The 19,626-nt window shown below is 40.4% G+C and overlaps 1 protein-coding gene across 1 annotated transcript in view; it reads left to right on the plus strand.

The window, feature by feature from the left end:
* Positions 1-19,626, plus strand: part of LOC137323576 (low-density lipoprotein receptor-related protein 1-like) — a 1,400,855-nt gene that overhangs the window by 986,777 nt on the left and 394,452 nt on the right. The window contains exons 33-35 of the mRNA XM_067987196.1: positions 6,868-7,008; positions 11,474-11,599; positions 13,298-13,429. Coding sequence (XP_067843297.1) covers positions 6,868-7,008; positions 11,474-11,599; positions 13,298-13,429 — 399 coding nt within the window. The remainder of the gene's footprint in view (positions 1-6,867; positions 7,009-11,473; positions 11,600-13,297; positions 13,430-19,626) is intronic.

Consider the following 19,626-nt stretch of genomic DNA (forward strand, 5'->3'; position numbering starts at 1 on the left):
CTAAGATTTTCACCACCTTTTTTTCTGCAGCTTATGTAACAGATTGCTTTTACTCTAAATTTTGCACTAACTTGATCACTGTCTGACTCTCATTTAACATCTTGCTCAGATTTCATGTTTGTTTGAATCAGCCAATCTTGGCTAAGGGATAAAAAAAATCCTTTAATTTTGCAACCATAATAATAGTTTAAAAGGAGGGGATTTTTTTTAAAAAAGCTTCACTGCAGTGCTGGTGAAGTATCTTGAAGAATGAATTTCTAACATTGAGAAATATATAAAAAATGATTCAGGATATTACACTATAAATATGCAGCCTAAGGTAGCAAATTATCCACCCCTGATCTAGAATAATTAGACATCATTCCTGCTTTAAGATGCATCGGTAACAGAAGAAACATTGATTTTAGTGATTATATCGTACTACATCATTTCTGGATTTTGAAGAAAAGTAGCAACATTTAAAAAGAAATCTTCCTTTGGCAAGGTTTACGGAACTAAAATTCTTATTTACAAGTTTGTCACTGATATTGTTGTTAGCTAAGGTAACAGTTATAGAAGCATTATGATATTGTACTTTCCAACAAGATGCTTTGTACAATATTTTTACATCAGCGTATACTCCATCGTTAAATATTTACAGTGAAAGTGTTTATTTGCTTTTCTGTCAAATGTAATCAATAATGGTTGGTCTTCCATCCCAGAGATTTGTCTAACATAACCGATCTGCTTCCCTCGTGATCGATCGCATGTACAACTTTGTACATCAGTTTTTATTTGTTAATTAATCATCATGAATAATTTACTTTCTAACTAATCATCTAGCTATTTTTATCAAGGCTTTTATAAAATATTGATTGAATCGTGCCAGTCCTATTGATTTGTCTGCATTAACTGAGAATTGATGATTTATACTTTGCAAATGATACATGTAATTCAATACCTTCATTAAATCCAAATTTAAGTTTGGCATGGTGTCTATATACAATACTTTCTGTAAAACTGAAATGAAGGAATAATCATATTGTTAAAATATTTCATGATTAAAAACTGTAGGATTTTATTATTAGTAAATCATCAGACTTTTAATTGACATTTATGGTCCACTATATACACTTAACATTAAGACAGAAATGAGGGTGGGCAATCTGCCCAGTGCTAATGACACAGCAATTTTCTCTCAGTAGTCATATAATAAAACCATGAATAGAAACTAATGGCCCATCAAAAATTGGTTTCTTGCTCATAATTTTTTACACAAAGAGTATTTAATGGTGAAGCAGTTTAGTGACACAGTCCAATTTGTGTTTCCCAGTGCGCATCTTCACTTAATAGTAATTGTCCAATTAATATCATTGCCACAGCCCAAAACCGCGCTGCAGACAAGGGATAAGTGCAAAGCTGAATTGAAATCTGAAGGTGTCTGAATATGACCATTTCACATTTATTCATAGCATAAGTTACATTTGGGCCAAAATGGTACTGTCATATACAAATTTACCTGTCTTTAAAACATTGGTTGCCCACATTCACAGCGGGTAATGTACCCAAGTGGACTGTAAAAGTGGTGCACAGGTCTCACTGGTGTAAAAGTTACACCTGTGATCTCTCTAAAAGGTAGCCAAGCTACAAAATATTGCTACAATTACTTCCCTGGGTTTACAGGTCTAGACACTAGGGGCCCGATTTTAGCACCCGCTCTCGGGTGCGTTCTCGGCGGGGGGGCCTCGAAAATTGCGAAATCCAGGAGCGGGACCGGATCGCGCCTCGATCCCGCCCACTTCCGGGTTCCCCGCTGACGCGCCGGCGTGCGCGCGCAGCCCCCGCTGGTGGGAATCCCGCAGGCAATTAAAGCCAGCTGGATGCCACTTGACGCTATTTACTTTGCTATTTCAGGTCATTAACAGACCTGATTAAGGGACTGTGTGTGATTTTTGAGCAACATGGGACTGTTTCCCGTACTGGGGGAAACACTCCCAGCTGGAATGGACGTGTTGCAGCTGTCAGCCTGTGGCAGCTGCAAAGGTCCATTTGACAGGTGGGGGGGGGGGGGGAGACCCTCACTCATTGCAGGAGGCCACTCTGTCACTTGGGACAAAGTTTGGCCTCCACCGCCCTCCTCCTGACGGTCAAAGTCACCAACCTGCACACTTACCCCGGGGTCCGGAGACATGTACCTACCTTGCGGACCCCCTCAGATGTACATCTTGCGGATGGGGGCCGCCGTAGCTGCAGTCATGACCTCCTCAGAGGGCGAACAGCATCACCAGCCTCGCCATCCACGCCGTCCACCTCTGACACGTGGAGCTCCACAACAGAATGCTGTGACACATCCACCTGTACAGCAGGAGGGAGGGCTACCACAGAGAGAGATGCGTCGCAGAGAGCACTACCCTCGCCACAGAGTCCACAGACCGAGGCGCAGCCTCCTGGACCTCTCTGAGCAGCAGTGCACACGGAGGCTCAGAGTCACTCGACATGTAGCCGTGGACATCTGCAGCCTCTTTCGTGCCGAGCTGCTCCCGGCTGGCCCGTGCACCATCTTCCTACCTGTCGGTGTCAAAGTCACCACTGCCCTCCCGAACTTCTCCTCCGCATCCTTCCAGGGTGCCACCGGGGACATCGCCGATGTCTCTCAGTCGTCTGCGCAGAAGAGCCCTGCAAATACATCTACACCCACTCTGCAGTGACACAATGGGTGGCATCAGTGGTGGGTCCTCATAGTGATACCCAGGAGTGGGCTTTATTGCACAAACCGGACAGGATTCGCGAAGACATGGCAGTAGTGGTGCCAATAGAATGTGTGATGTGAGTTGTTCTGAAATTCAATAGAAGTAAGAACCATGACAAACCCTCAAACACCCTTGTGCATCCCCTTCATGGTCACGATACGTTTGCCTTACGCTGCCTACTGCACATATGTGATGCATGCCCTGTGGCTGCAGCACAGGTAGTGGCAGGTTGAGTGAGGCTGGCCGTGAGAGAGATGCCCGAGAGGGTGAGTATGGGATAGAGCCATGACATTGTATGAGGATTGGGTCGCGTGGTAGTGGCGGGGTGAGTACTGGCGAGGTGAGTAGGTGCAGGTAAGATGAGGATGAGGATGAGGTTTGAGTGGGTATGAGGGGTGATGTGACAGAGTAGTGTTGGCAGTGCCGAAGGAGATGTGGGGTGGGGGCAGTGATGTAGCAGACGGAGTGTAGGGGAAAGACTACGTGTACTCACTGTGGCTGACCTACTGAGGTCATTGGACCGCCTCCTGCACTGTGTGCAGGTGGGCGATATGTTGGTGGCGCGGGTGACCCCCTCTGCCACCTCGAGCCAGGCCTTCCTGGTGGCAGAGGCAGGCCACTTCCTCCCGCCCACCGGGTGGAGGATCTCTGTCCTCCCCCTCCTCCTCACCCCATGTATTGATACCTGGGGTGAGGGATCATTAAACTGGGAGCAGCCGTCCCCCTGGGCTGCTCCATGCTGTAATTTTTGCTATTTCTTGCAGCAGCTGTCAGTGGAGGACTGCCCCTTTAAATAGAGCGCCTCCAGCTGACAGATCTTACTGCGCATGTGCAGCCCGCCCGACGCGCAGATCAGCAGCGGGGAACCCGGAGGAGCAGGTAAGTGGATCCAATTAGTGCGTTGCCTGCTACGATCACGTGGGAAACACACTAATTTCACCGGGCGCGTTATTAACGCGCCCGCTTGCCCATCCGCCGGGAACCCGCACCCCTGGTAAAATCGGGCCCTAGATATTTCATAATTTTATATAAAAGATAAAGCTGAATGTCTTTAAAATGTAATCATTTTGATTATCTTTCATGCTTTCTTGGACTGAAACTGTGGCAAATGGAGTTCAAAGTAGGAAAGTGTGAGGTCATCCACTTTGGACCTAAGAAAGATAGATCAGATTTTCTAATTAGCGATAAGCTAGGAACTGTGGAGGAGCAGTGTTTTAGGATTGCAAGTACAGAAGCTAGTGGATGGGTACAAAAAATAATTTAAAAAGTGAATGAAATATTGGCCTTTATCTCAAGAGGGGTGGAATACAAAGGGCTGGAAGTTATGTTACAGCTATACAGAGCTCTGGTTAGAGCCCATCTGGAGTACTGCATTCAGTTCTGGGCATCGCACGTCAGGAACGATATAGAATCGTTACATCACAGAAGGAGGCCATTCGGCCCATTGAGCCTATGCCAGCTCTTTGTAAGAGCAATCCAGTTAGTCCCATTCCCCCGCTCTTTCCCCGTAGCCCTGCAAATTATTTCCCTTCAATATTTATCCAATTCCTTTTTGAAAATGTAATGGCCTTGGAAGGCATGCAGTGCAGATTCACCAGAATGACACCAGGGCAAAAGGGTTAAATTATGAGGACAGGTTGCATGGACTATGCTTGTATTCCCTTGAATATAGAAGGTACAGGGGTGATCTAATTGAGATGTTTAAGATGATCAAAGGAGTTGATAGGGTAGACAGAGAGAAACTATTTGCTCTGGTGGGGGAGTCCAGAATAAGGGGGCATAACCTTAAAATTAGAGCTAGGCGGTTTATAGATGATGTCAGAAAACACTTCTTCACACAAAGGGTAGTGGAAATCTGGAATTCTCTCCCCCAAATAGGTGTTGAGGCTAGGTCAATTGAAAATTTCAAAACTAAGGGTATTAAGGCAAGGGTATTAATGGTCACAGAACCAAGGTGGATAGATGGAGTTAAGATACAGATCAGCCTTGATCTAATTGAATGGTGGTACAGGCTCGAGGGACTGAATGACCTACTCCTGTTCCGATGTTCCTATGAAACTTAGTCCATTGCTCTGAAACTTCATAGCAAATCTTCAAATAATCAGATAATTCAGCAAAGAAAGTCTTCCATGGAAAATAGGAGATAGATATTCTGGAATTTCATTTGATTACTTTTGGAAGTCAGGGAGAAATAAGGCAGAAGTTTCACTTAAGTCATTAAATAAGTGGGCTTATTTTCAGCAGAGGTCTCTTTAATTACTCTTGAAGGTTCAGTTGCTCAGTGCTCAGTTCAACCAAAATTGCAGCAGGGTCCTAAATATAACCTCGAACCTTATTTAAATATTTTAATGAGGCTCCAGCTGTTTCAGGCAGGGGCGCTGGCCACCTATTTCGAGGTCTGCTCGAAAATCGCAGGCCTTGGGCGAGAAGACAGTGGTAAGACTTTTTTGTTAATTTTCATCTGCGTGCTGTAAAATGGTGGTAGGCGTATGAAAATCGCTCCCTGTAACTTAGAGTGGTATAATTGAACTCCATCTTCTTGATCCACCAATCATCGTACTATGTCAGCCTGAGGTATTAGAGCGCATTTAGCACAGTTGTTAAATGGGACAGTAAAATGTTTTTTTTTTAAGAGAAAATCTACTTCCAATAAATATATATTTAAAAAAACCTTTTAAAATAATCATTTGTTTTTATCTTAAGCTGAAACTACAGCAGTCCATAAGTATGCTTTTCCACATTGAACAGTCTTCACCCCCTCCCTTCTGTACTTTGCTTATTACATTGCCTGCAATTTTTCTGCAGTTATTGTTATTGTGCAGGAGTCATTCCGCTTCCATTCTATCCTCTGTTGCATATGAGTTTCCTACTCTGTACTTCTCATCTAGAGAATGTAAAGATGATGTAAAAATTACCTTTTTAACCATAGCAGTACACCAGTACAAGAGCCTAATCAATCTGTATGAGTTTGAAATCGATGCTGATAGTATGACAATGTTAATAATATCTATAAGTGTAATATCTTAAAGTATTATTTATTCAATTCATGAATTTGTATACAAATCTAGCCCAGACTGAAGAATGAAAATCTGATTTCTCTGACTGCAGTGAGGGTTATAAGTGTAATGAGTTTGACCGAGTTCCAAGTGGGCTCAAGTCCATGAAACGCAGTATAATCTGACACTAATTATCACTAAATTGGCAATCTCTCTGAGATGCTACGAGAGTAGTTAGTACAGAAAATAGAAATGTCATATTGGTGCAGTACAAGATTATCACTGGAGTTTGGGGGAAGAGCAGAAAACTTCATTCTATATTTCACACCATTCTCGGCTGAACAGTGGTTGATGCTGACATTGAGCCAAAAAAGTAGAAAAGTTCTCAGTATTGATATTCCTCACACTCGTAATCAAAAAAGGGAAAATAAAAACCTAAAAAATAAATGATTAGAAATTTAACAAGACAAAAATTGAAATTGAATTTTAACAGAGAGAAAGAACAAAGGCTTTGTGGCATTATTTTCCTAGGAACAAAAAGTAAGCTATTACAATGTATGAAATTGACCACTTGGGCACAATATGTATTTGATCTTGTCAGTTCTGTCACTTCCATCATAGATTTGGAACATTGCTCAGGTCTTTCATCAATGAGGTGGAATGTGGAATGATTAAAAAATATAAAGAAAAGAAGGAACTTGCATTTATCTAGCACCATTCATGTCCTCAGGAAGCCCCAAAGTTTATTCATTACTTTAGAAGTTTAGTTATTGTTGATGTGCAGGCAAGTATAAGTAACCCTGTTTATTGTAAATACATTTATTAAGTTCTGTATTAAGATGTCTGTTATGATGTTCAGCAAATCAAAGAACCTACGACACCATAATTGTGGTAGCAACCATACAAATCTTACTGTAGATTAGTACCATTTATTGTGTCAACATTAGCTGTACAAACTAAAGTTTATGTCATTAGTGCTTTAATTTTGTACTGTACATACAGAGTACACATTTTAGAGGTTAAAGTAATAAAATGCCTTAATCTAAAATAATTGTAGGTTAGAAACAAGAATTTTAAATGAAAATGGTGGAAAGGGAAAAAAAACACAATTCTGATGAGATGAAACTTGACTGTTTTTAAAGGAAACAAGCTCTGGTGGGCGGATCAAGCATCTGGATGGATTGGCATCTGCAACAAAGAGGATGGTTCAGAGCCTGTTGTCATGCGGAAAAATATTGCAACTGTGTTGCACATGAAAGTTTATGGGAAAGAGACACAACAAGGTAAGAAGAAAGCCACTAAGCAGTTAAGACCAAAGAGCATCTTTGCACCTCAGAAGGTACATCTAAAACAAAATGTTTCCATCGGGACTGGGTGGTCCAGTGAGTTAATTCAATAAATGATTAACTCCATAATTGAAAAGTTGTACCTGAGGACTGGAGGATACAAGAATTATTTTAAATCAGTCATGAACCTGGCAAATATAGACCAGTTACTCTATTACCCATAATGGGGAAATGCTATCAATGTTCATCTAAAGAGTACAAAGGCCACTTGGAGTAGGATTTTGGAAGCAGTCGGTCATCAGTTCTTCGAGAACAAGTCTAAATCAGTGGATGAAAACTATCCAATATTTATATTTTCAGAAGGAATTTCATAAAGTTTCACATGTGAGACTTTTAAAAGTCAACTCTCTTTAGATTTATGTTGTCCTAACCTAATGAAGAACATAAGAAAGAACATAAGAAATAGGAGCAGGAGTAAGCCATACAGCCCCTCGAGCCTGCTCCGCCATTCAATAAGATCATGGCTGATCTTCAACCTCAACTCCACTTTCCCACTCGATCCCCATATCACTTGATTCCCTTAGAGTCCCTGAAACAATTAGTTTGAAAATTGCTCAGCATTAGAAAACAGAAGATGATAAAAGGATTAGCCTCTGGAGAAGGAAGATACTAATGGCTTTCTGCAGGTTTCTATTATGGGTCCTGCTATTTACACTATTCTCATTTCATGTATTCTGCTGGCATAAATATATAAATCGGCATTAAGAAGGGACCAGTATGCAAAGGGTTGTGTCCCAAACTGCGTGCGATCCCTGGCCATATTTCATTACCGGTTGCAGTCCACGCTTAAATAAATGCAAGCTCAATAAATATTTGTATAAAAATTATATCAGTCGGGGGGAAATCGGAACATGCCTTTCTGTCAAAATATTTATTTTATTACTTAGTTGAGGGTTAAGATTTCAATGAAGTTCCTAGAACAGGTCAGTAAAAATCTTACACGCAGGCAACCTGCTGAGCGATTGAATACTTTACTGATTCTGAGCCCTTCAGTGCCATTCTTTAATGGTCTAAGTGGCTGTGGTGATCAGAGTGCCATTAATTCAGCAAACTCGATCTCCCCATTGATTTTAATGGGGATGTAACTATGATAATTAGCTGTTCAGCTTTTTCGGCGAGGATCTCTGTGGAGCTGCAGAAAAGTCACAGCGAATTATGCTGTGACGAAGGTAATGGCATAATTAATGCACGCCATAATTTCCTGGAATTTCTGCACCATAATAATGGCGTACGCTATCGTTGCAAGTTTTTAGCAAATTCAGGCCCCACGTGTTTTCTGTATTACAGCTTTAAAATAATTGATATTGTGATTTCTGGTTATTATTTATATTTGATCTATGTAGAAAATATACAAACAGAGTTGAGAGAGATTAAAACATGATTGAAAGATTTAATCACAACATTCAAAAAATACATAATTTATCGTACATAGTGTGCAATAGTGTGCAATTAAATTAAAGCAGCTGAACCTTTAGAAGCCTAACAAGTGTTTTGTTTCCCAGTACTGACATTCCTTACTTTGATCAGCTCAAAAAAAATTACCAAAAATGCTGAAGTACTCCAGTGACAGGTCAACAATAATGCAAGGGAATATTATCACATAGATCAAGTCAATAGACACCTGTTTCTAAATCAGGGAGGAGCAATTGCTTCAGTCATCATGTGCAATGAAATCATAAACACTTTCTTTTTGAATGTATTTACAATGTCATTGTACAAAATGAATAGAGCAAATCTTTCCTTCAAATGTCAGTTGTTCTCCAGTTTCCAATTCCTGTTACTAGACTCCAATTCATAGTGGGATCTTTTATAATTCATACTGTGAAGATTCAAACTAAATTCATTCTTGTAGCACTTAGAATCATAGAAACACTTGAAACAACACCTCCCTAATTCTGTACTTGTGTTAGCTTATATTAAATTACCAACCCAATAAATAAGACGCATTTTAACTTTGTGACAGAAAATGACTTGAGATTTGCATTGGGCATTCGTATTAGTTTGATGTAAGTATTTTGACTTACAGTTAGCTCTAAGTCAGTCATATAAAAGCGGGAGTTGCGGTCCCAAATTAAGATCAAAGTAAATAATTGCACTGTTAACAACAACAAAAACTTGCATTTATATAGCCCCTTTAATATAGTAAAACGTTCTAAGATGCTTCACAGGAGCATTATCAGACAAAATTTGACACCAAGCCACAAAAGGAGATATTAAGACAGATGACCAGAAGCTTGGATTTAAGGGGCGTCTTAAAGGAGGAGAGAGAGGTAGAGAGGCAGAGTGGTTTAGGGAGAGAATCCCAGAGCTTGGGGCCTAGATAGTTGAAGGCACGGTGGCCAATGGTGGTCGAAGGAAATCGGGGTGCACTAGCGGTCAGAATTGGAAGAATGCAGAGTTTTTGAAGCATTGTAGGGCTGGAGGAGGTTACAGAAATAGGGAGGGGCGAGGCCATGGATGGTTTTGAACACAAAGTTGAGAATTTTAAATTTGAGGCGTTGCTGGAGCAGGAGCAAATGTAGGTCAGCAAGCACAGGGGTGATGGGAGAACGGGACTTAGTGTGAATTAGGATATGGGCAGCAGAGTTATGGATGAGCTCAAGTTTACGAAGAATGAAAGGTGGGAAGCCTTCACTGATAGCATTACTGCAAATCAGCGGCAGAATTTCCAACAAAAATGTAAATGTTAATATGTATTCAAGTACTAGGTTAAAGAAAATCATGCAAAATGGACACAATGCAGGAGGACGAAACATTTTGTTTGTCAATTCTGACAGTTGCCAGTGGAAGTTGATCTTGAGCTCCAAGAACTGCTCAGGGCAATATTCAACACATATATTCTATAAGGTCATGTGAGCAAAACAGTGATCGTCAATCACAAATAGGATCTTGGAAAATTGTAGATTTTGAGGGGATACGATTGAAGCACTTAAAGAAATAAAAGGATTAAATTTGGTTCAGGTGAATAGGCTGTTTGAGCTAGATAGGTTGCGGAGCTCCAGGGGATATATGTATAAGTTATGAAAGCGTAGAACTAGGTTAGATGCTAGGAGGTACTTCTTTTTGCAGAGTTATTGACCTCTGGAATAAGCAGTGAGTGAAATTCTCTGCAAGCATTCAAAAGGGAGCTGAACAGGTTCCTGAGCATGGAAAACATCTCTATGTATAGAAGGTAGGTGGATCATTGGGAGATTTGTTACCCAGTCACCATGGTCCCCTGGAGCTTCCTTGATCACCTTTGGGGATTGGAGAGGAATTTACCAGGGTCTCTTGTTCCTAAATTGGATTTTTTCCCTAGTTTTTTTGTCCCTCCCAGAAGAACTTGTGAATGTGTGGGAAGGTGGAGTGGGGTGGGGTGGGGTGGGCATTAGGGAGATTATGGGCAATGCTATGTGTAAGTTACATCATGTCGGGATTGGACAGGCTCGATGAACCTGTTGGTCTTTTTCTGTCCTTTTTCATATGTTTGAATGTTCATATCATTTATTTCAGTTAAAGAACATTTCAAAATGTTGTAAAGTTGGTAGGAAATGGAATGGAATTTTCTTGGTAAAATTATGAAAATTCATGTTTGTTAGAGCCGTAAATTCCATTAATTTATGACACTGTAGTTATTTGTGTAACAAAACTTTCCTGTCTTAGCTGCAAAGTAACACACCTGTATGTGTCACCAGACAGAATAAAACATTAAGACATTGGGCCTAGCAGAGTTTTGGAGAAATTTGCTGGAAGTTTAAAAGCTGAAGTTACTGTCATTCTGAACTGGGTGCTCTGTAATAAACTCCTTTTATCATTTGCACATCAACAATATATTTTTCAAATCAAGGATTTGGATCAGAAGGTTCTGCAGTTCAAGTTCAACTGTAATAATTTACTCATCCCTCATTAGTCAGGGATCTCAACAGGAACTCTGGAATAAATACACATTTTAAGCTGAACTTGAAAGTTGATTTCAATGGTGAATCGTTAGGCTAAATGATAATCTCCCCCCCGCCCCCCCACTATCTTCACTTCACCAACTTGCTCCTTTTTTATGTAGCTGACAAAAGGTAATCTTTCCTGTCCATACAGCAATTTATATTGTGAGGTAAAAGGGCCAACATGCTGTAAAAAGAGCATTACCACTTTGCTACACTAGCACAATAATCATAAATTTTAATGCCCGATAGACTAATGCCATTACTGCAGATTGATTTAATGCTCCATTATTTTAACAAAATGTGCTTTTCAGAGCTCTTTGAGGTAGAAATTTTAGTTCCCGCTTCAAATACAGTGAGACCATTCATCAATCATTTTGACACAGATCACTGTACAGTCAAGAGAAGTCTCATAACTCATGTAGGAGGTAGCTAACTGAAGTGGCTGTAGGCTCCTAAACACTGCTTTTATATGCCCCATTTAGGTACTAATCTGTGCAGTGTGAATAACGGTGGCTGCTCCCAGCTCTGCTTGCCAGCCTCGGAAACCAGAAAAACTTGCAAGTGCACTGTGGGATATCGACTACGCAGTGACAAAAAGTCATGTGAGGGTAAGTGTTGTTATCAACTGAATGAAACAGCAATACATCTGCATGGGAGGAGCATCATAGATTAATATTTTTTACCCTGGTTCTAGTTGGAGAAGCGTGTTCATGTTTAATTGGGCTTTTACTTTGTTGCACTGGTAATAAGGAGAGCCATGTCATACCATCCTCCCATTGCTGATCTCCTAGTTTATTTATTTTCACCCGGTGCCATTCTCCATCAGGAACCAAACTGAAGTGGAATTGGCATCCATTCCCAGAATCCACACAAAACAAGTAGGAACGCACTGCCACTGGCACAAGGTGAGCTGGGGAGTTTACATTCCTAAGTTCAGCTGATGATATGGAGAACGGAATGTTTACCACTTCCTGTTTTGTGCCTTTACATGACCCTTGGAAGACACCTTCACTACTGTTGTAAAGAGGCGGGTACATAGTGCATAAACACATCACTCATAAGCTTGTTCTGTGTGTGTGTGGCTCTGTGTCGCAACACAAATAAAATCATGGCAACAGAGCAGACAGCTAGGTGCAGTTATCAGAGGAATGCTTACTCTGTTTACACTGTAATGCCCTCAATTAATTCTAGCATGAAACTTTCCCTAATGGAGAGGGAGGATGCATTCAGAATGCAGAGTTTAGGCAGTTTATAGAGCATAACAAAAAGTTGGTAATAGAAGCTGAGTTGGTTCTGCTATCCAGAAGAAAGTGAAAATATGATACTAACTTCAACAGGGATCTATTTCTGAACTGACATTTATATTAAAATAGTTAACTTGCTTTACTGTAGTGTGTTGCAGAGAAACATTTTACATTCTGTACCTTAACTTGAAGCAAAAATCATTCCAAGAGAATGGGAATTTAGTTTGTTCCTGGCCCATTTTGCACAGATCCATTTTTCTTCCTTTAATTTGGCCTGGTCGTTCTTATTACAAAAGTAGATGCTTGAAGCTAGTTGCCTGGTCCATCACTGGTGACACTTAAAAGTATTCTTTAGTTCACTATGTAAAGTTTTGTGTCGTTAACTAATATGAATTTCAGACCATACACCTTCAGTTAAAATAAGGCCATGGAAATTAATTAAAAGTTCAATTAAAAACATAAATTTTTTTAATCATTGAAAATGGCCTTTTCTAAAATATAACTATGATCAAAACAAATTTCAATTTTTATAATGGAAAGCATATATTTGAAAAAAAATAGAGAAATGTTTTTTATGAGGCCAGTATCAGTTTATGTACAGCAAAATCATACTTAATAGTGAACTTATGTCACTGGGGTAGATTTTCAACTTTCCGCCGTGTGTAAAATTGATGTTGCAGATCAGCCGCCTCTTATAGAAACTGTGCTATTTTCACTTCCATTGAAATAATTATTCAGTTACTGTTCTGAGTCCAATAGAGTAATTGAACTACAACTTTAAACCTACAGTAATTATTGTGGAAAATGAAGCACATTGCATCACACATCAGATATTGATTGGGGAAGAAGTGAAAGAACATTGGTAATCAATGCTGCCTTGAATTGTTTCTGCTCTAATGGAGTTTGACATCAGTTGAGGCCTAGTCAGAAGTGGCTAATTTTGCACCAGCTTTGAAAGCAATATTGACAAATTATAAACAGTGAAATCAATAGCTCTTGCTTTCTTATTTATTTATTTTCTAAGAGAACAACATGGAGCAACATTATTTATTTATCTATCAGGTTTTGGATCTTTCCTGATGTATTCGGTTCATGAAGAAATCAGAGGAATACCACTTGAACCCAATGATAAATCAGATGCCTTGCTGCCAATATCTGGGACATCACTTACTGTAGGAATAGACTTTCATGCAGGTTTGTATTTTTTCCCTTTTCATTGGTGTTTGAAGGGTTAATCAATTCCTATTCACTGGAGCTAGATTCAGATGACAAAACCAGATTTTATCAATGACTTTCAACCATCGGAAGCCACAGCTTGAACTATCAGCTATCTCCAAGCTGCAATTTTAAAAAAAATAATTAATCTTTTGCTTGGCTTTTGTTTAATTTTTCTTTCCTTATTGGAGAATTTATATGCAGAAATTTCAACAAACAGCTGTAACTCAAAAACAAACTGACAAGAGCTGACTAGAACAAGTACTTATTTTACTGTGCTGCATGTGACAGAGTTGTTAATAAATAGCCTTTTGACTGATGTATTGATTGAGAAATGCCATTCATGCTATTATTCACTGGGTTGCTCTTTTTCCTTGTCTGAACACGGGGTCAAAATCCTTCACTGACCTTAAAGTAAATTAAAGTACTTATATCTTAAAAGTATTGCTTCTCATCTTGAGTACATAGCAGTTCTGGCATTCGTAGAAGTGTTTGCCCTGTTATTTTCACCTGCTTTTTATTACCTTTCTACTTACCTCAAGATTGCCAATGAAAACATAACCAATATTGGCCATGAAAGGCATCAGCCAGCATTTATTCTGCACAGTGACCCAATAAACACAGCAAATAACCCATATACCAGGACTGCCAGAAACCTGGAGAATTCCAATGGAGAAATGGTATTAAGCACCATATAGGTAGTCAAAAAATGCCACACAGACAAACATGTTTCAGTAAATGATGTGACAGGCACCTGACACGATAATGAGCAAAGATCTATTTGTTGTGTTAAGTAATATTTATTTGGCAGCTAACTCAGTCTCGGTTAGGAAGTATCTCATTGATACTGCCTGGCTGGAGCTCCAATTACAAAAGGGGATGGGGAAATGGAACTAAATGGATAGTTTTTTCAGATAACCAGCGCAGGTGTGATGAGCCAAATTGTTAATTGTATCCATGTGATTTGTATCAATTAGTGTTAATTGTATTCACGTGGTGCGTATCAATTGGGAACTCTCTTGTATCCATTCATAAGAGAGCTGATCTAGGGTATGAAGTGGGTGTGATGTGGAGCTCTGTGAATAAAGGCTTGGAAGCAACTGAAGACTAGGCTCTAAGTATTCTATTCTTTACCACCTGGCTATCCAATTTGTAACACAAATGACCTCTTTCCATGATGCTCCAGCCCAGAAGAGAGCTCTATATACGTGTGGTTCCATGCATGCACACAGCTCCTCTCCCAGAGTTAAAATGTAAATGCTTAGAGAGAGTAGCTGGGGGAGGGGATTTTACCTTCACCTGCCCAATGGAAATTGGGTGTTTGGACAGTTAAAATGCCCTGGGTTACTTACTTGTTGGAAAGCCACCTGGATATTTATTGATTCTTCTGGACGGGCAGCTAAGCCGTCCACCCAAAGCTGGTGAGGTCCTAATTCACATATGCTAATCCCTCGGGGTCCGATTACATCATCGGGCCCTGACAGCAATTTTAACTTCAACCTGAGCAGGGATGCCGCCACGGCTGTCTCGCCAAGTGAAAACCAGCGTGAAAAAGATCATGAAGCTTAAAAGCCTCTCCAGGTAAGTTTCTTACTTTTCTTTGTGGGACTCCTGCTTTACACACATGCCTACCTTTCACTAAAATTAGTGCATGGAGAAAAATATGCTTCCTAGATGGATACAGCAGTTGGAAGATTGAAGGGAGAAAATTGTTTATGGGAAAAGGAATTGTCCAAGGGAAAAATCATTCTAATGAATAGTTTGATTTGCCCAGTTTATTGTGGAGTTTAAAAAGATTAGTTTCAGATTTTACATCTGTGCACTATTAAGAAAATAGGAATTACTAGACAAAAAAGGACCAAGGTCCATCTAGTTCGCCTTCTACCATCCTGGTAGCCAACATGACACAATGATAATAGAGTTGTTGGGTTTTGGGAGCTGTCAATGAATTTACTCACTGGGGATATCTCTTCATGTTATGACACCTGGAGTCATTCATGAATAAATCTAAGATTCACCTGGAGTCATTCGTGAATAAATCAATATATGGTAGCTCTGATGTCATTCCTATCATATAATATAATACTTTGTAATTTAAGACTTTTTTCCACATGGAATTACATATAGAGTCACGTTTTTTCTCTTCATAATAGTTACTCATTCTCACAATACATCGTGTAAACAAGGAGGAAAGACAAAAACATTTAGATTTTCCTTAAAAATGTTCAAATCTTCTCGAATAATAAAAACTTTTTAGCAGGGATTTTAATTGTTGTGACTTGACTGAATTTTCTTTCTTGGTGGCTGCCTGAAAGAACATTTAGTATGTTAAGCACAAAGTTTAAACATCATGAAGGACTAAAGTCGATTCCAGAGGCCATCTTGAATTCTACAACTGGATTAAATTAACCTTTTGCCACTTAGTTAGCAAAAGAACCTTTGTAGTTCAGATAATCGTGGCTGTGAATCCTGATTAGGAAAAAAAATTGAACACAGATCCCCTTATTTAATTCTTTTGAACTTCTGGATTAACTTCAGGTGCCTTGAGCACTTTAAACTTTTCTATCTAGCATTTGAGTACGTAAATCCAGTTCAAAGGTGTTAGTAAATTTCTTAGCTGAGGGACTGGTAAATCTGTAATCAATGCATTTTAAATATATCTGGCTCAGAGCACCACAGGAGAAGTTTAATTACAGTTTTAAAGCATTTCAGATGAGGTTTAAATTGTTTGATTGGATTAGCCATAGCTGGACTGCTTCAAAGCTCCTGTGAAATTCTTTCTTAGGTGACAAATTGGGTGCACGTGTCTTTTGCATTATTCTCCTTATCTAATGAAATGTAATGGGGCACGTCCTAGTGCAACAGATCTTTCACTTGAAGAGAGAAGCCTGGAGAAATTTCTTCACCCAGCTGCTGTTGGAGTATGACATGCTTTGCCACAGGGATTGGTTGAGGCAGAGACCACTTCATCTTTTAAAGTGGATAAATATTTGAAGCAGAACGGGGCATAGTTTTAGATTGCTCTAGCAAAGAGCCGATGCAGGTACGATGGACCGAATGGCCCCCTTCTGTGTTGCAAACTTCTATGGTGGGAATTTTATCCCAGCCCACCCCATGGGGCGCAATTAAAATGGATTGATCAGTCTTACTGCCCTGCATCTGCTGGATTCCCACCTGACACCATTTTAACTGCATTTAGGTGGCTGAGGCACCTGATGGACACAGACAGGAGCCTCGTAGATTTAGTGCAAATAGGGGCCAACGGAACCCCGATTACATTTTAACCCAGTGTCCTGAGTGGGTAAGCTGTTGGCGGGTGGATGAAGAAGCCTTCAAAGATAAGTGGAAATCTTTTCAAAAAGATAGTTCCAACTTACCCTGGCTTGGACTCCCCTCCCCTTCCATCCCAAAAGACCCTCCCCCTTTAGTGCCGGGCAGCGGCTTCTGGCTGCTTGAGCCGTTACCTCCCCGCTACCGGCCAGCTGCCACTCTCTGCCCATTCCGCAGATGAGGCCATTGTCTCTCGACAAACAAGCAGATTACTTGTACTCAAATAATTTTGAAAGCATTTTTCCTTTTCACAGATGGTTAATAATTCTGGCTTGGAAATTGCTGAAATGTTCTCAAGCATGCATATTTGGCATATTTGATATTTTGAGGGCTCAATTGGGAAGAGAGGCAATAACATATAATCACAACCATTGCCAATGGAACTTTCAACCCTCACAGAGGAACAGGCTTACACAACCTTCTTGCAGATTTGCAGATCTTTGAAAGAATCGTTTCTGAAGGTGTCAAATAAAGCAGCAATTTTTTAATGATATTTTCAATAACTATCAAAAAAGCACAAGGGTAGATTTTCTGGTTATGCTAGCTGGTGATGGGCAATGGAGTGAGGGATGTGGAAAATCAGGTACAGATCCATCTATCCTGATCTATACCACTTTTGCATTGTGCACAATATTGTAGCTGGCCTGTTAATCCCAAACCAGGCAAAAATGTCACTTAAGTATTACAATACATTTACAGCATGGTACAATTATCTGTTCGCATAGGAGAGGATGGAGCTGAGTTCTCTTTCATCCATCTGAAGTGGGTCTAAGGGAAGCTTCACATGCAGTGAAGTTCTTAAAGGAGCAGAGGCGTTTTAGTCAGGTCCTTATATTTTCCAGTTTTATAGTGAGTTTTTAGTATTGGTCTTGTTAATTTTTTGGCATTTTTATGAAAGTTTTTTAAAAATTGTAGACAATTTTTGTCATGAAGCTATATGGAACCAAAATAGCCAAATTGTTTTTTTCAATTCACTGGAAAGCCAAGCATTTGCAAGACTTCAGCAAAACAGGAAGAGCTGAAAAAGAGGGACTATGAAAAAGGGACCTTGTAAAATATAAATTTTCAAGGGAGCCAAGAGAGAGACAAGACATCAAATTGCAAGCTGCAGAGTCTTGTAGTCGTTTGCAATTTAAAATTAATGATAGAAGTTGATTTTAAAGTGCCCAAATGTAGTATTTAATTGTTAAGCAGTGCAACATGAAAGAAGGCATCCTAGCGAACTCAGCAGGCTCAGTAGCGAGACTCCCCGCACCTGCCATTATGCCACCAATCTTATCTGCAGACCCTGGCACATCCAGCTGGCAATGACTAAGGGGATCTGGAGGCTCCAGGTCAGCAGGGAGCTAGTTGAATAGATGTGACATCTGCTGTGAGGACATTTACAGCCAACCTTAACCATAGGGATGGCACTGCTAGTGGCAGTCAAGATAACCTCTGCCATCAACTTTTCCACTTCACCTACTTACAAGCTAGCATTGGGATCAATTGTAGTATGAGCCAATATGCTGCACACACACATGTATAAAACAGATGGCTGATGCATTGGTCATCTCCTTCCCTACTGAATAGCAGCAGCAGCACAACATGACTTCTCAATGTCACCACGCTGCTGCATTCGCCAAAGTATAGCGGTCCTTGATGGCAGCTATGTGGACTTCCAAGCAACAGATTCCTATTCCTCCTCTGCCACTAACTGTGTACTGTAAGAAACCTGGTTCTACCTCCTTATGCTCACTAACTGCATCTTCCAGATGTATATGGTGGTGCTTGCAAATGTAAGTGAGAGGATAGAGGGTGCTGTGAGATGCTGTCTTGCTTTGGATTTCTCTTCCAGTTCTACAGTCACAGCAAAGTAAAAAAATATGAGAATTCTGGCTCTAAGACACACCTTCAAACAAAACTTGCCTTGCAAGATATTAACTGTGGCTGATGCATGTGTGTGTTTGTGTATGTCTTTATGGGAGTACATGAAAAAAGGATTCAGACACAAGAACTGCACTAGGGCTAGGCCTGCAGCTTCACCGTCCTCTATTCTCTCGAGGCTCCTATATGCAGTGGATAGCTTCCAGGGTATCCTCCTCCAAGGGAATCCAGAGCTTGTAATTTCTGAACCCGCCTCCAGTTCAGATCAGTTTCCTTGTGCCATCTTGTCATTCAAGCGAAGAAGTAGTCTTGACATGTTGAAAGTTGGAGAAGTACATGCACAGTGACAGGCATATACCCAGCCTTTGCTCCTCCTCTGTGTCAGAAAGTGACTATGTGTCATGCAGCTAGGTTGTGTGACAAAGAGTTTATGTGTAAAGACGTTTGAGATGTGAGTGTGCCAAGGGTTTCAACTGTAACGTGCAGTCTTGCTGGAGAACAGTTACTCATGACAAACGATGGAAGTGCTGTAAGGGTGTGTGAAAATAAGAGTTAGCAATAAATTGGAACAAGTTAATAGGCAACAGCTCATGGTATACTTTCTGGTAAATGCACTGTTTGATAGCATTGGAAGTTTTTTTTTGGGTGCATCATTTTCCGCATCTATACCTGGGTTGTGCAGGTAATGTATATAGCATTAAGCTTGGCCGCTATCTTTTTGCCAGCTATATTGCACTACTATCCTCAAATGTTCAAATGGAGCATTATATCAGAATAGAAACCAGGGCCCGATATTAGCGGGGAGGGGGGATGGCGCGATTGGACGTGGGGATAACCCACCCAATAAAATCTGTCCATTTCCCACCCAATCGTGGGTCAATTGGAGCCACTTAACATGGCTTCCGGGTTTGTCGTGCGAAAGCTGCACTGCGGGCAGACTGCGCACCCGCATCACAGGCTGTCAGCTGGAGGAGCTCTAC

The sequence above is a fragment of the Heptranchias perlo genome, chromosome 7 (genome assembly GCF_035084215.1).
Source record: "Heptranchias perlo isolate sHepPer1 chromosome 7, sHepPer1.hap1, whole genome shotgun sequence".
NCBI lineage: Eukaryota > Metazoa > Chordata > Chondrichthyes > Hexanchiformes > Hexanchidae > Heptranchias > Heptranchias perlo.